We start from the raw sequence: 12,382 nt of genomic DNA, 5'->3' as shown, positions 1-12,382 counted from the left end.
CTTGTGACTCAGTTGCTAGAATTGTTCACATCTATACCAGAGATACTTAAAAAGTGAGCCTGGGGTCAGCCCTGGTTTCTGAGCCATTGGCTGCTGGTCCCTGGGGAGAAAAACAGAATTGTACTCAATGGGTAAAAATTTAGTGCTGGTCCCAGTGAAAACAAACATAGCTTATCCCTAATATCTGATCTTTACATTGATAAATAACCAGCATTGGGTAGCTTTGAACACCAGAATGTTTGACTGGTTATTCCAGATCAGCCTACACAACGATATGTATCTTGCCTCTTGTAATATGGCTTTCATTTTCTCTTGAATTTGCCTCTACTATTCCACACTCAAAATGTTTTTCAACAGTGAAGGGTCTCCTACTTGGGAGATGTGGAATATATTCTAATTTACTGAAGCTTTTATCACCTCAGTCCCAACATCAGTGAGAGTTTGCAGGCTTTATATGACTAGTTCTTTGCAGCTTTTCCAGCTCTAGTAGGGCTGGATTATAGAGGTGGACAGTTTAGCCACATCATAAGACTCCTCCAATTTGTCTGAAGAAAGGGCACAGGTAGGAGTATTACCTCCAGACTGAAAGGAAATGTTCCCTTCTAAGTGGCAGACAGTAGGGCAGCTCTTCTATTTTCAGGTGAGTCTGCCACTGTTCCCCTAACACTAGGTTTGGAAACTATGCCCTATGAGGAACACTATAGGGAACTAGGTATATTTAGCCTGGAGGTTATGAAGTAACATTATAGCTATTAAAAGATGTGAAAGGATGCCATATTAATGATGGAGCCAGCTTGTTTTCTACTGTTCCAGCAACCAGGCTGCCTTGGAATGTGTCTTCTGTGGACATTTTTAAATAGGCTGGCTTGACATCTGTTGGGAGTGTTTTCATTGATCTCTTCCAACTCTGATTTATCCTGGATTACTGCTTTTGTGAATTTCAGTACTCCTCTCCTGTTGGAAAGGGAACATTGGTACTTAGGAAGTTTTTCTATCATGTCCTTTCCTGGGTTTTAGCTTGTCGAGTCTTAAATGCTTCTCATGTCTGGATTTTGATATTTGCAACTGAGTGCAGCTATCTCTCCCACAGCAGGTAAAGGCTTCCCTCTCCTAATGGATGGGGAAATCTGCCACATTTATTTTACTCTATTTATACCCCGCTCTTCTCACCCTGAAAGAGACTCAGAGAGGCTTACAAATTATGGCAAAATTCAATTCAGCATTATACATACAAATAATAAACATTTGAAATTATAAAACAGTTAAAACATATAAATGCAATAAAACAGATTAAACATCCTTCCATGGGAATCTGGCTCTTGTGTCAGCTCTTGGGAGAGATGGCTACATGGTGGGGAAGGGGAAAACACTGCAGGGCTATGACATGGACCTAAAGGAGGTAATCTATCATGGAGATACAGAGGCCATATAAAGGAGTTATAAAGTCGGTGTCTGTGCATGGGGAGAATTTATTATTTGATTGGTTTCCTAGCTTGCTTAGCTTTGTACAATCATAGAGATGGAAGAAAGCACAAAGGCCACCCTCACTGCCGTGCAAAAATTGGCTAATCAAAGCACTCCCAGCAGACAGCCATTCAGACTCTGCTTAAAACCCTCCAGAGCAGGGATCTCCAAACGAAGACCCGCAGGCAGGATGCAGCTCTCCAATTTGAAAACACACACCAATAATTCTAATTTACTTGACTATCTCATCAGCTAAAAGTAGGCCCACACTTCCCATTGAAATACTGGTAAGTTTATGTTGGCTAAAACTGTTCATGATTTTAAATATTGTATTGCTTTCTTTCTTTGCACTACAAATAAGATATGTGCAGTGTGCACGGGAATTCGTTCATGTCTTTTCAAACTACAGTCCACCCTCTCCCTCCCAGCAGTCTGAGTAACTGTAAACTGGCCCTCGACTTAAAAAGTTGGAGGACCCCTGCCCCAGAGTTTCAGTTGCTGAGATTGCATAATAGGAACTTCAGTTTCTTCATTTTTACTCAAGATTAGAGACTTGGAAAAAGTTATAAAACCATAACTCTTTATCAAAGAACATTACAGGTTAAACAATCAGAGAAAATAATTACAAAGAAAGTGTATCTTAGCAACAGAAAATACACTGAAAGTCTTGTACTGTTTTTCATTGTATCTTTAAAATTGCCAGTTCTGTCAGTAAAAACAGCACTCTTATCAGATGCTGCGCTTGGAAAATCTGTAAAAAAACAAAAAAACAAAACTGTTACAGTCAGATCAAAGTAATATACAATATTTTCAAGTAAAAGGCATTTAGAATGACAAGGTCAACCTCTGCCCCCACTTTCCAGTTTAACAGACTTCCTGTGCTTAACTTGCAATGTCTCAAAATGTACTCTGTAATGTACATCCAGTGTCCTAATGATTTATTTAAGTGTTTAGGATGTGCACTGTGGTCCTCCAGATATAGAATTCCAGTTTCATGAACCATAGCTGGCCTTGCCGGTGGTGAAGTATAAAGGGAAATATTTGTCATCTAGCCACAGAACTTCTTAAACTGTGGGTCCTGGCCCCAAATGGAATCCCCTTAACTCAATGTTGGGGCTGTGAAAGGCTTCCTCCCCCAACAGAGTAGGAGTGGATATAGGAAAAGAGAAAGCCAAAAGCCAAGCTATTAATGGAAAGGAAAGGACTCAGCAATGACAGCCATCTGCATGGGTGGATGATGGAGATAATACGAAGAGAGATGAGGAAAAGCTAACGGGATTTGTAAGGGTTGAGATGGAAGAGAACTACCCTGCCAGCCCCTTGGTGCATTTACTTCCCTCCCTTCTCTCCAACCGCACCCCCTTGCTGAAAGGAAATTTCTTTTTTTTATTTAAGGAGTAGCTTGGGAACCTGGCAGTGCCCAGGCTATTGCAAGTGGGCATTGTTTGTTTTGGGGTATTCGGTATTATTGGTTTGGTAATGTATAAAACAATTTTTAGGGAAAAGCTCCGTTTTTACTTTTGTTTTTATGACTGATCCCATTGGAAAATGCCTAAGAGTGGGTGAATGATAATTCCCCAAACCATCTGTCAATCCTCCCCAAACCCCGTCTGTATCCAAAGTTGGCCATGTTGGGTCTGTATTCGGTTCAGATCCAAAGCTGGCTGGGTTCAGTGCTCTCTGGATAAAGGTGAACTACAACTCCCAGATCCTAGGTCAATCACCCCCCAAAGTGGGCATGTATGCTTAGTTGGCCATGTTGGGTCTGTGTACCGAGTTTGGTCCAGATTGGATGCCAGCTGGGTTCAGTGCTCTGTGGATATGGGTGAACTACAACTCCTAATGCAAAGGTCCATCATCCCCAAACCTTGCCTGTATGCACAGTTGGCCATGTTGGGTCTGTGTGCCAAGTTTGGTCCAGATCTGACATTGGCTGGGTTCAGTGCTCTGTGGATAAGGATGAACTACAACTCATAAAATCAAGGTCAATGCCTGCAAACCCCTGCAGTATGTTCAGTAGGTCATGGGGCTTCTCTGTGCCAAATTTGGTGCCAGTCCATTGTTGGCGGTGGTCACAGTTTTTCTGAATGTAGGTGAACGATAACTCCCAAAAAGCAAGATTAATGTCCCTCAAAGGTCTATAGTATATTCTGTTGGTCGTGGGGAGTCTGTGTGCCAATTTTGGTCCAGGCCCATCATTCATGTAGGTCGCAGTGGTCTGTGAAAGTTGGAGCTGAATAGGGAGAAGGTACTGCAAATCACATCATAGATGGCCCATCCTCCCACAAACCACACCAGGATGTACAGTGTGTCATGGGGGGTCTGCCTGCCAAATGTGATCCAGGTCCGTCATTCGTAGGGGACTCATTGGTCGTTTGAAGTATGATCCAAAGCAGATAAAAGTACTGCTGTAACGAAATGCCCATTTAAGGTATAAGTTTTAATTATGTTTATTAATATTAGCTGGGAGGTGGACAGAAGCCCCAGGCGTTGCCATAGCAACCTAGCCCTGGCAGAAGGGGCAAAGCCAACTATCACTGGAGAAAAAGAATATTTGTTTAAAAAGGCACAGTTGATGGCTGAATGAACCAGAGGATGGTTGATCCTAATTATGTGGCGTTAGTCCAAGTTGTTTAGGCCTCTGACGGAGTCAGTAGGAAAAGGAGGCTCCAGGTAGTGGGCCAGGTGTTTAGTATTTAACGTGGTGTTTTAAAGAAAAAAAGGTATTTAAGCCTATAGTGTAGTTGGGCCTGAATGCCAGAAGAAAGAAGTTCCCAGTCAATTTATGTGCGACTTCAGTATCGAGCCTGAAGCAAGGAAATAGGGACTGTGGAAAGAAACAAAGTTAAAAAGGAAGGAATAGAGTGAATGAAATTCATATTGAAACATTGTTCTGCAAGCAACTGATCTCATGTAACCCTATAAGCATATACAATGAGAATAATACAAATAAAAAGAAGATACTGTTTCATCATAAGGCCTCTCTCGCAATCTCTAGCTTAGAGAATTCAGTTTCTGTGCAATTTAGTTACAAGTGGTGGCAGCGGCGAGCGGTAAGATGATGGAATAAAAAGTCCCTCTGTCCTAGGCTGAAGATTCTGCATGAAGATTTGTTTGTTTTGTCTGCCATTTTGTTTGAACTGTGTATCCCATAATTCGTGGTCCATCTTCCCCCAAACCTCACTAGGATGTAAAGTGCGTCATTTGGGGGGAGGGGGGTGCCTGTGTCCCAAGTTTGGTCCTTTGAGAGCCGAAACAGATGAAGGTACTGCAAATCCTATCATCCGCAATCCATAATTCCCCCACACACCGCACCAGACGCAAAGTGGGACATATTGGGTCTGTGTGCCCAATAGTTTGTTCCAGGACTGTCATTTGTGGGGGTTGCACTGATCTCTGTAAGTGCGAGACGGTACTGCAAATCCCTTCATCTGTGGTCCATCCTCCAAACTGCACCAGGAGAGCTGAAGCGATTGAAAGTATTGTAAATCAGATCACTCGTGGTCCATCCTCCCCAAACCACACCACGTAAAGTGGGGCATGGGGTTATGTATGCCAAGTTTGGTCCAGGTTTGTCTTTTGTTGGGGTCGCAGTGGCTTGTGGAAGTGCAAGCCAATCGGAAAGCTGCCGCATACACACAAGCACACATACAAACACTGACTTTCATTATATATATATATATATATATATAGTTATAGATTGCACCTTAATCTACTCGTAAAAATTGGCTTACAATAGGATGGGCCCTCTCTATCTACAAATTCAACCATCTGCAGCTTGAAATATGTAGAGACAGCTTAAAGCTTGATTTTTAAATAAAGTTTTACTATACCTCTGTGTATCTCAGGATTTGAGCATCCATGGGTTTTGCTATCTACTGTGGATCCTAGTACCAAACCTCACCAGATACTGAGGATCACTGTATTTTATTAAGAGGTTTGAATTTTGTACTTGGAACACAGGCATACTTTAATTCTTATTGCTGTGGTACAATTGGTCCTCTATAGCCACGGATTTAACCATCCATTATTCAAAAAAAAAGTTTGATTTGTATACCTATTTTATATACCTGGGGTCACATAAAGCTTTCTTGGGCAAAAAAAGCGCTGCATGCTGAAAAAATGTAAGAAGCCCTGCTCTAGAAAACCAAAAGTTATTTGACAGTAACTATGGGGAATTATTTTTCCTCTTTATCCACACATGATGAAGTATAAACTACTGCAAATAATTTAGATACCATGGTTCTCAAACTTTGATCCTCTAGGAATTTTTGACTTCAAGTCCCCGAAATCCCAGCTAGCTTACCAGATGTTGGTTCAAAACACCTCGAGGAAGAAAAGGTTGAACCACTGATTTAGAACATTAAACAATCCTTATTTTCTGTTTCAGAAAGTTGATTAAAATATCTTTCAAAGCTCTTTAGAATATTGATATGCAATACTGCATGGCTGAATACATAAAATATTGTTAACATTATTGTGATCTATTGAGTTTTAACAAAAATGGAATTAGTACTGTTTGTCTGAATAACTAAGACTTAGGAGCTAATTCCTCTACATAACTGGGATTCTTTTTTATTCTCTCGGCAACCCAAAATTTGAAACATAAAAGACTAATTGTGATGTTTATGTAGGACATCAGTAGCCAACCAGTAGAGTCATGACCTGCTTTTCTTACCCACTCCTGTGTTAAAATCAACAGCAGGCTATCTGTGAATGGCCACTTTCTAAAATATAAAGGATTCGCTGGTAAGAACAGCTACAATCAGAGCTCTACCACTGGAGATGAAATATTGTGGGTTTAAAAATATATATCTGTTAATACAATGCATTTGAAATCTTAACAGCCTCAAATGCTAGTTTAGAATATTCAACGCCAGAATGCTCCCACAGTCTAAGCCATTTACACTTTGCAGTTTAGTACTGCACATGATCAAATTGCTCCCAATATTGGTTGGTTAACTTCTTTTTTATCATATTTCTTATTTTAAAAACGAAACAAAACAGAACCGTTCCCTTCATTAGTTGCTGCTGATCAGTGAGCTACATCCATACCTTTATCTTTCCAGCAGAATGAGCACAGGCTACAGGTGTAGAAACTTTCACCAATCTTGTGGCTGACAGGTATATCTTGAAGTGTCTGTGAAAGTGTTTGTAAAGGCATTCCATGAACAATTCCACTTCTTCTTGACAGACTTCCCATTCCTTACTCTGGATTGAATCCCAAAGGGCTTTTATGTCTTCAGGATGGATTGAATAAGAAATATCCAACGGGTAAGCAGCGCAAGGTACAGAAAAAGTCAATTCTGTTTCAACTGTGCGGCTGTCCATACTAAAGTTAGACCACATTGCAGCCATCCAGGCAAGACTGATGGGGCTGATTTGTAAGGGACCGAAACAACAATCAAACATTTGCTGAAGCCAAGTTTCCACAAGGTCCGTGAGACCCTTTGCACCGTGTACAAGGAACAAAGGCAAGTAAGTGAAATCCTCCATTACAGTCTCTAAGATGTCATCTCCACAAGTACAACAAAACCAGCCTGCCCACACCACTTTTTCACCTTCATCTTCAGTGGCCACCTTTGATCTTTGTATGATCTAGGAGAAAAGATATATACAGTATTTGGAAGTCAGACATATTCCAGGTAAGAACATTTCTTGAAACAATGTTAGAATCCAAATCTTTTGCAAAATGAATCAGATATACTGATAGAAACTGCTAGCACTCTGATCCTGTGCATATTTAGCAGTATTTACTCTCTCAATATGTATGAAGATTACATTAAAACTAAGTAACTATTATTATTAATAATAATAACTTTATTTTTATACCCCGCCTCCATCTCCTCAAATGGACTCGGGACAGCTTACAAGGGACATGCCCAGCATAACAGATTAAAAACAAGCAGAAAAAAAAATTAAACATCTAAAAACAATAAAAACATTATGATCAAACAAACATCATAAAACCAATAGCATGGCTCACAACAAAAGTGGGATCAGGCTCAGGATTTCTAGAAGCAATTATTTCTATGTAGCACCAAGGGCCAGTGTGGCAAAAGGAGAGCTGGGCTAGGAGGCGAATTAAAATGTTAGAAGTGCTAGAGGGAACCAAATCACAGTGCAGGAGCTAGATATGGTCGGGGACTTCTTTGGTGAGCTGCCTAATCAAAAGCACATTGGAACACCCTCGTTGGAGGGAAATAAACTCACCCTCATTGGAGGGAAGGATATTAGAGGCAAAGATGAAGTACTTTGGCCACATAATGAGAAGACAAGAAAGCTTGGAGAAGATAATGATGCTGGGGAAAATGGAAGGAAAAGGGAAGAGGGGTCGACCAAGGGCAAGATGGATGGATGGCATCCTTGAAGTGATGGGCTTGACCATGAAGGAGCTGGGAGTGGCGACGGCTGACAGGGAGCTCTGGTTTGGGCTAGTCCATGAGGTCACGAAAAGTTGGACTGAATGAATAAACAACAAACACTCGTAAATAAATAAATGTAGTATTTAAGACTACATTTGGAGTCCTGAACAGACTCAGAAGTAGAGTGGGCAGATGAAAAGACAACCTGGCAAAATGGTACTACCTAAAAGAATCTTCCATCTTGTGACTATGGAACAGAACAAACAATTCTGCATCTGTATGCTTGTCCACAATATCTGGCCCCACGTTTAGAGGAATAGTTTAAAGCTACAGACAATATGGTCACTGTTGCTCGTTTTTAGTCAAAAAACTATTTAGCCACTTGTGCTCCTTCTATTTTTATCTGTTTTATACTTGTTTATGTGATGCTTTTGATATGAAACAAATAAATAAAAAGTCCTTAAGAGAATGGTAACAATTCAATTTAAATTAAACCAAGCTTTCCTGTTAGTATCAAACTACCTACCTGAATAAGGACTGATTCCTTTTCATGTTCTGTCATTTTCAAAGCTGAGAGTGAGGAGAATTTTACTTTATAAACAAGATCAGGTTCCGCTTCCACAACAAGCCTTTTTTGCTTTTCAGCAACAATAAAAATACTCAGCTGTCTGGAATATGTCTGCAGTTTTTCATAGGAGAACTTATATAGAGGAGTGACACTGTATAAGGTCCACTGCTTACTGAGAAGAAAGCCTATTTGAGGATCAGCCTTTGCCTGGAATAAAAAAGAAGAATTTTAGTTACGCATATCTGGGTTAAATGGTGCCCAAAATCTATACTTTCTCCTCACAAGAGAGTAAATCCTTGGTCATCTTCAAACACCTGGTCAGTTGGGTCTGAGCAATGTCTTACCTGCAAGTGAGATATTGGTGGAATTATTCTCTTAGCTGGTATCTGACCAAACAAGTTGCCTCTCCTGAGGGACACTACAGCTCTTGAAAGATGTGCAGTGTTAGTGAAGTTCACTCCGTGGTCTGTAGCTTTTCCTCTAACAGTCATCATTCTTCTGGAGTCAGAACTGCTAGAATCCTACACATTAATATTCAAAAGGAACAAACACTAAACTGTTTTACACAAAGTAAAAAAAAATCAGATTATCAGATAGTCAAGGTGTAGCACACAAAGCAAGCTACTAAACACTGATGCATGTTTTTGAACTGCGAATTGTTGTTGAGCAATTAAATGTATTCAGCTGCCACAGGCTCAGGAAATGCTGGAAAGCTAAGCTGCTAAACCAAGTCTTGCTCTCCTCCCATCTGGCCAATAGTTTCATATTATGGGAGCCCTGGAAACAAAACAGGAAGGGCAAGAGTGGTGTGGGTTGCCCAGGGCAATAGGAGTTTCCCAACATTTCCAGAAAACATGGCAGTTGGATATATTTGAACTTTCCCATGCCCTGGTGTTTCTGCGGGGGCTTTCTGGTAGTCAAGCCGCAGGATCTCAAGTTCTCCCACTTCCCTTTCCTCTGTCAAATTTCCCTTTCCTCGTTCCCTATATACAGACTGTCCCTAAGTTATGAACAAGATCCGATCAATCATTCAATCTATCAAAACTTTATTACAATTCAAAGATCCAGTAGGCCCAGCAGAAAAAAATGAACAACTGAAAACGGATTAATAAATTGATTAAACCTATTAAACACAGGGCGACATGCAACACAAGATGCATATGAACAAGGGTAAGAACAGGGCACATAGATACAGGACAAGTTGTAAGTCAGATGTTTTAACTTGGGGACTCCCTGTAGTTACAAAGATAGGTATTTCAAACATTTAAAAAAATCTAACCTCCAAAACCTCTTGTCCCAAGCAAGGGAGATTCAACCTGTATTGAGGTCAGGCTGACTAGTCTGTAGTTTCCTGGACTTTCCTTTTTTTCTTCGTCTTTTGGAAGCTAGGGAGAATGTTTACTTGTCTCCAGTTCATTTTTACTTCAAGGTGATTCAATTAATACTGTATGTTATGAAGTATTTGAAAGGTGCATCTCACCATTGATTTATGTAGCCGTTTAATAATTCTAATGATCTATATTTTAATGATTCTAATTATTTATATCAGCTTCAGCTGATATGCCAGCTGCACCCCTTCCTAGATTTGGAGGACCTGAAGATGGCAGTGCATGCACTGGTAACCTCAAGGTCGGCCTTTTGCAAAGCACTTTACATTGGGCTACCCTTATACCAAGTCCGGAAACTCCAGCTGGTTCAAAATACAGCAGCCGGATTGGTAACAGGAACATCAAGGAGTGAGCATATCACACCTATCCTAAAGTCACTCCAATGGATGCCAATTAGTTTCCGAGCAAAGCACATGGTGTTGATTTTGACCTTTAAAGCTCTACATCAGTGGTTCTCAACCTGTGGGTCCCCAGGTGTTTTTGCCTACAACTCCCAGAAATCCCAGCCAGTTTACCAGCTGTTAGGGTTTCTGGGAGTTGAAGGCCAAAACATCTGGGGACCCACAGGTTGAGAACCACTGCTCTACATGGCTTGGGTTACTTAAATCGTCTTCTCCCATAAAATCTTCTAAGTGGTGTCTGCTCCAGTTTGCCAGAACCCGACTGGCAACCGTCACCCAGAAGACCTTTTCATCAGCCGCCCCAAGGCTGTGGAACAATCTGCCGGTAGAGCTCCAACAGCTAAATGAGCTGTCAGAATTTTCAAACTATGTAAAGACATATCTCTTCTGGCAGGCCTACCCAGTCAATCTTTAAACATGAATTTTAAGTGTCCTTTGTTTGATCTGTCATGTGTGTTTTAATCTGTATTTTGTGGAGATAAGTTTTGGTGTGTAACTTTTATGGAAGTACGTTTTAGTGTGTGTATTTGTTGTGTTTTTGCTGTGCTTATGTATTTTAATTGTTTTGTAACCTGTCTTGAGCCATTAGGAGAGAGGGTAAGAAATAAAATTATTATTATTATACTGACACAAAAACACAGTATGTCACAGCAAACAAGATCTATATGCTGGATTTCGTATCACAAAATCACAAACTGAACACTTCCCAAGCGTCTAGGACTGTGTGATGTATTTTCGAATGATACGCACAGATCCAAGTAAGGTGGCCTTTTGCAGTTGAAAGATCGTGATTTTGTCAATGTTTATTGTTTCCTAATGCCGGCTGAGATCTTTTCGCATGGCACCCAGTGTGCCAATGACCACTGGGACCACCTGTAGTGGTTTATGCCTTTGCAGTTCGATTTTGAGGTCCTGATAACAGCTGAGTTTTTCCTCAATGCAACTATCATCCAGTATGACATCATTAATCCAAACTTTTTTCTTTTCTACAATCGTGATGTCTGGTGTATTGTGTTCCAAAACTTTGTCACTCTGGATTTGAAAGTCCCAGAGTATTTTTGCATGTTCATTTTCCACTACCTTTGCAGGTTTATGATCCCACCAGTTCTTTACTACTGACAGGTGGTACTTGTGACATACGTTTCAATAAATCATATAATTATTATATAATTATAGTATTAGTATTACAGAGTATTTTAATTGTGTATTTTGTATTTTATGACCTGGTTTTATGTATTTATTTTTCTATCCTATATGTGAAATATTAAATAAACTATCTAAATTATTTGTAGTTGCAAAATTTAAAGCAAATATGAAACCATAGAGGCTCAGATATAGAACTGGAGACAGAAATGTCTTCTTGGCAAGGAAATCTGATTACAGAGGGGACCCTCTCTGTCCTCCAGGCAGTGGCTGTTCTTCAGAAAGGGCTCGAGGTCTGGCTTTCTCACAATAGCAGTATCAGCTTTGTTTCACATCCATTGCAATATACAAGATACTTTGCTACAAAACAGTAAAGCGGAATGAGAGCAGAGCTGGGGCCCAAGGGAGCAAAGGAAAGAAAGAGGCCCCGGGCGGAGACCCAGAAGCAAGGAGGCCCCAAAGGCCAGTCCCGCAGCCCGTCCACACCACAGAACTATCGCGCTACGACTCCACTGTATCTGCCACGCTTTTCCCACTCCTCCGCCTTCCTTACCCGTTGCTCTGCCTGCGCCATTTGTCAGGCCCGGGACGCCACAGACAACCCCACTCTGCGCTTGAGGCGAATGACAAATTTAGGCGGGCGATTCGAAAGAGCAGAAACAACAGCTGCTGCTTCCTGGCGGCCAGTTCGCCAGCATGTTTTGCGCATGCTCAACAAAAGGCCGGGCGTGGATTGGCTGCCTTTCAGGCGCGCGCCTTCATCGTCGCTACCTCAGTGAGAGAAGGAAGGGGTTCTGACCACATTAGTGGGAGGTTGGCCTTGTTTTGCGCATGCTCAGTTAAAGGCCGGGCGTAGATTAGCTGCCTTTCTGGAGAGCCCCGGCATTGTTGATACCCCAGTGAGAAGGAAGGCGTCCTGATTACGTTAGTTGGTTTTGGGGCTTGTTTTGCGCATGCTCAGAAAAAGGCCGGGTGCGGATTGGTTGGCTTTGAGGCACGCACCGGCAGCGTTGATATACCTGAGTGAGAGAAGGAAGGCGTCCTGCTCACGTT

General features: G+C 41.3%; 1 protein-coding gene across 1 annotated transcript; it reads right to left on the bottom strand.

Moving 5' to 3' along the window:
• Nucleotides 1-2,023: 2,023 nt before the first annotated feature.
• CENPL (centromere protein L) lies at nucleotides 2,024-12,338 on the bottom strand. The gene is made up of 5 exons (XM_060774383.2): nucleotides 11,883-12,338; nucleotides 8,742-8,918; nucleotides 8,356-8,604; nucleotides 6,520-7,062; nucleotides 2,024-2,215 (listed from the first exon to the last, which is right to left on the bottom strand). Exons 1-5 carry the CDS (start codon nucleotides 11,901-11,903, stop codon nucleotides 2,144-2,146), a joined length of 1,062 nt encoding a protein of 353 aa, XP_060630366.2. The 5' UTR covers nucleotides 11,904-12,338; the 3' UTR covers nucleotides 2,024-2,143.
• Between the last annotated feature and the right edge of the window lie 44 nt (nucleotides 12,339-12,382).

The sequence above is a fragment of the Anolis sagrei genome, chromosome 4 (assembly GCF_037176765.1).
Source record: "Anolis sagrei isolate rAnoSag1 chromosome 4, rAnoSag1.mat, whole genome shotgun sequence".
Lineage (NCBI taxonomy): Eukaryota > Metazoa > Chordata > Lepidosauria > Squamata > Dactyloidae > Anolis > Anolis sagrei.
The sequence above is the reverse complement of the archived record's forward strand: the minus strand, read 5'-3'. Positions and strand labels throughout refer to the sequence as shown.

Bases quoted from the DNA above. Each gene is read 5' to 3' on its own strand.
- CENPL (XM_060774383.2), bottom strand. From the start codon at position 11,903: ATGGCGCAGGCAGAGCAACGG. The intron at 8,605-8,741 runs GTAAGACATTGC...TTTTTATTCCAG, and splicing joins CACCAATATCTCACTTGCAG to GCAAAGGCTGATCCTCAAAT. The intron at 7,063-8,355 runs GTAGGTAGTTTG...CTTTTCTCCTAG, and splicing joins AGGAATCAGTCCTTATTCAG to ATCATACAAAGATCAAAGGT.